Below are 4,771 nucleotides of genomic sequence, written 5' to 3'. Positions count from 1 at the left end.
CTTGGTCCTCCTCTGTATACGACGATCGTGACAGAGGGGTACAGAGATGAGGTAGTCATTCAAAAATCATGTTAAACACTAGTATTGCATACAGAGTGAATCAATGCAACTTATGTGACTTGTTATGCAAATCTTACTCCTGAACTTATTTAGGCTTGCCTTAAGAAAGGGGTTGAATACATATTGACTCGAGAAAGTTCCGCTTTTCATTTTGTATTTTTTTAATGTCTAAAAACATTATTCCACATTATGGGGTATTGTGTGTAGGCCAGTGACACAACATCTCAATGTATTCCATTTTAATGAGATATGTAAAATGTTGGACCAATAAGACCAAAAGATTTCATGGGAATTTAATGTAAAGGTTTTGATTACAGTGCAATTAATAAACAACCATGAATTCAGTCCCAATTGTTCATCTGGTTTAACACTCAACATAAAAACTGACACAATAACTTATAAATAGATATAAAGTTAAAATAGTTTATATTATTATTCTGGTAACTGCACAAAAGATGCAGAGAAACAGTGACTAGTAGATGTTAACACCATTCTGCCGTCATGTAGACTTACTTCACCAACTTCCTGTCTTGTATCAGACCACTGTCTCTCCAACTAACTGTGTCTTCTCTCCTCAGTCATCATTGACTTTATATGGTCTTAAACTGCCTTCAGTAAGATAGTTGAACTCAGCAGTTCCTCTATACTGGAACCCATTAAACGGATGCTCTGTGAACTCAACACTCAAAATGAATTGGCTCAAAATAAAGAGTAGCCTACATCATCGTATCACCACTATAGTAGCAGTTAAACACTTTTCATCCCAGAAAATTCTACAAATATGCAGATAATCAAAGAGCACACAAATATAAAAGTAACTAAAGTACCAATAGAAAACTGATACATAATGACAATCTACATAAACACTTAATACCTATTGGCAAAATACTTAAAATGCACCTCTTTTATTCACTTGTACATAAAGCCCATCTAGGCAGTTAAGTGGTGGTTAGAGAACACCGTCCCAACCGGGGAGTTCTGAGGAGAGAACACAGAGAAAGGAACAGGTGTCAGGACAGACACTTCAGAAGAAGAATGACTTCATAGTTACAGTTGGTTATACAACACATTTTTCATTCAATTCTTCCTTAAATGCACATCCTAGATGGGTTTTAAAAGATGACTCTAACATTCCCACCTGTCCCTATGAACGGTCTGTCATTTCAAACCCATTGGAGAGTCTGGATGTTCTCCTCCTCCTGGAAGACAATAATAAATAATTTAGGTTTTCATATACAAAAGCACAAACAGCATGATAAATATGTTTGCATTGAGGCTTGGAATAGCTTATTACCATGCAAAGAACACGATCAGGTTGAAAAGGAAAAGCAACGCCAAGGTTTTTCCTATAATCTCATAAACCTTTGGGTTAACAGGCTCCTCTTGCCCTGTAAATAAAGCACATATTGTATGGTCATCTGTTCCAAAAAGAAGAAAAATTTTGCACATTGTCTAATATTACAAATTACACGTGTACTGTAGATGTACAGATGTAAGATCTTAATTTGACCAGTATTGTTGCAGCAAAATAATCCTGCAGCAAAAGGATTTGAACGTTTAGTCCATAATGTTGTTCCATTGGTGGTTAGGCTATTAGCTGGCCAAAATAAGGCTACATGAAAAGTGCAATACTATTAATACAACCATGTTTTGGTGCAGGTGTTCTGTGAATTTATGTAAATCACAAAGCTTATCTGCATTTCCCGCGGTGCAAGAAACTTCTCAGCAACAAAATAGTGATCAATTTAAGATCCTACAACTGTATCATACCTAGATACATATAGCAGGCATGCTTTATCTGGTCTGTTCCACAAAAACAAGTATATCTCTTCTACATTATATCTATCTATCTCTATATTGTTCTTAATGTTGTGTCATATTGAATGTGCCACTGCTTCTACCTTTAATAGCCAGCTTCACTTCCTTTGACTTCCCAAGGCCGTGACTATTTCTTGCTTCACAGTAGTACAGTCCTCCATCACCAACAGTCACATTGACGGTGTAACTCTGTTCAGATGCTACCTGTGTTGGTTTACCCCCACTGATCTTGAACCAGGTGAAGTTTGTCACAGGAGGGTTGGCTGTACTGCTGCAGGTCAGATTAACACAGCTGCCCACTAATACTGGATCAGCTGGACTGATGGAGGCTGAGGTGTCCTTAGGAGAGACTGAGGGAGAAGGGTTCATTTAGAATGTATCTGGATGTGGTATATTGAATAGTCTAATCAAAACCACTCTATGACAATCATCAGTGAAAACATGATAGAATGATCTATTCTACAGGAAACTGCGACTAAATCTTACATGAAACTTTAAGCATCATGGTATGTTCAGCTGTCTTGTTGCTTGTCCCTACTGGGTAGACTGCAGTACAAGTGATGTCCTTCTCATGATGAAGGTATGATGTAGTGAAGGTCACCGTGGAGAGAACTGATTTGGTTTGGTCTGGATTCTCCTGCAGTTGGTTCTCAGGTGTGAACTGTGTTGGGAGAGTCCATGCCAGCTCAGGGGGGTGTTCGGGACAGGGAGCGACAGCAGAGCAGTTCATACTGACAGCGGTCCCTTCCTTCACCTCACCTGAGACAGTAATGATGGGGCTGGGAGGCAAATCTGTAATACATTAAAAATAAATATATTTTACTCTGACAGTCACACTGCCTACTTGGTCTTATTCTACTCATATCATTTTAGAAAAGTTTATAAAAGTTAAATAGTCTCTGTCTTCTTACCCCTGACATCTATATTACTAATAGCTAAACTGTCCACTTGTTCTACTCTTATCTTTGATGCAAGGAATCTAAACTGGATGAAATAGTTGGTAAACAGTTAAATTGTCTCTTACCCATGACAACTATATCAACATACTTTTCAGGGTCTATTAAAATGAATGGTTGACTTTCAATCCCGAATAAGTATTTATCAGAGTAACTTGTGGTTACATTGAAGAAGACTGTGGTGCAGTTCTTCTGGGACATATTTCCAGTTATCTTCCCTTGATAGCTGTTGTCCGCCTCACTACTGTCAAATACAACATTGTTCGGACTCTGAGCAAACTGTGGTGATTGTTTAATCCACACTCCAACGGTAAGTATTGTGCTGTCAAATGTATAGTAATTTTGGTCAGGAATATAAAATGCACATGGGATTTGCACACAGGAGCCAGTCAGTACATCCAGTCTATCTGGCATTGTGGTGATCAAATCTCGTTGGCCAAAACAGGGCAAAACACCTGCAACATAAAGGACAACATCAGGGAGGTTATGTGATCTTTTCAGGACAGTCACTCTCTCCCAATATTCTACCTCTGCAGCAAAACATATGAACTCATTTCAATGTACAGGTGATTCCTGATGTCCTGACTCCATGCCCTAAACTGGATTATGGACATATCTGGAGCAAAGAATGTTTGAATCCAGAATATTAAACTGTACTTATCAGGAGTCAACTGTACACTTTTCTACACATTGAGACAGATGGGAATATAGCTCATACCATGAAATATCATAACATAACTAGTTGTTACTGTGTGGGAGACTCACCTGACATAAAGAGGCCAATGAGAAAAAACATGTTCTCAGGACAAGCCATGTGAGAACTCACACACTACTGATCACCTGAAACAGGACAAACACACACTTACTGGTAGAATAGCTTAACTCACACAACACATTGCATTGAACAATCCCCATATCAAATACTGTATGTCTTTCAGTTGTGAAGCTAATACATGAACAAATTGCAGTACTTTTACCATATTAAATCTTATTTCTTGTAAATAAGTTCCTTTAATTTATGTTGAACATTGAAATTAACAGAAAATATAGTGAAGAAGTCGATACTTACCCTAGACGGTAACGTAAACTGTCTACAGGAGAGACTATCACACACCCATAGTGTGGTCTGACTAAAGTGATGAAATTCATGTGGCACATCTCACATCTCATCAGTGACGTACTTCATAATAAGAGTGTGAGAAACATTGTCTGAAAACATACAGTGGGGAGAACAAGTATTTGGTACAGAAACCTTTGTTTGCAATTACAGAGATCATATGTTTCCTGTAGGTCTTGACCAGGTTTGCACACACTGCAGCAGGGATTTTGGCCCACTCTTCCATACAGACCTTCTCCAGATCCTTCAGGTTTCAGGGCTGTCGCTGGGCAATATGGACTTTCAGCTCCCTCCAAAGATTTTCTATTGGGTTCAGGTCTGGAGACTGGCTAGGCCACTCCTAGGACCTTGAGATGCTTCTTACGGAGCCACTCCTTAGTTGCCCTGGCTGTGTGTTTCGGGTCGTTGTCATGCTGGAAGACCCAGCCATGACCCATCTTCAATGCTCTTACTGAGGGAAGGAGGTTGTTGGCCAAGATCTCGCGATACATGGCCCCATCCATCCTCCCCTAAATACGGTGCAGTCATCCTGTCCCCTTTGCAGAAAAGCATCCCCAAAGAATGATGTTTCCACCTCCATGCTTCACGGTTGGGATGGTGTTCTTGGGGTTGTACTCATCCTTCTTCTTCCTCCAAACACCGCGAGTGGAGTTTAGACCAAAAAGCTCTATTTTTGTCTCATCAGACCACATGACCTTCTCCCATTCCTCCTCCGGATCATCCAGATGGTCATTGGCAAACTTCAGACGGGCCTGGACATGCGCTGGCTTGAGCAGGGGGACCTTGCGTGCGCTGCAGGATTTTAATCCATGACGGCGTA

The 4,771-nt window shown here is 39.9% G+C and overlaps 1 protein-coding gene across 1 annotated transcript; it reads right to left on the bottom strand.

Moving 5' to 3' along the window:
• Window positions 1-257: 257 nt before the first annotated feature.
• Window positions 258-3,970, bottom strand: LOC121549715 (B-cell receptor CD22-like). Its single transcript, XM_045210336.1, has 8 exons — window positions 3,904-3,970; window positions 3,600-3,674; window positions 2,903-3,289; window positions 2,365-2,670; window positions 1,962-2,228; window positions 1,355-1,448; window positions 1,199-1,259; window positions 258-1,038 (listed from the first exon to the last, which is right to left on the bottom strand). Exons 2-7 carry the CDS (start codon window positions 3,646-3,648, stop codon window positions 1,205-1,207), a joined length of 1,158 nt encoding a protein of 385 aa, XP_045066271.1. The 5' UTR covers window positions 3,649-3,674; window positions 3,904-3,970; the 3' UTR covers window positions 258-1,038; window positions 1,199-1,204.
• Window positions 3,971-4,771: the final 801 nt, after the last annotated feature.

This window comes from Coregonus clupeaformis, chromosome 34 (genome assembly GCF_020615455.1).
Source record: "Coregonus clupeaformis isolate EN_2021a chromosome 34, ASM2061545v1, whole genome shotgun sequence".
NCBI classification, from domain to species: Eukaryota; Metazoa; Chordata; class Actinopteri; order Salmoniformes; family Salmonidae; genus Coregonus; species Coregonus clupeaformis.
This window is presented reverse-complemented; position numbering and strand designations above follow the sequence as displayed.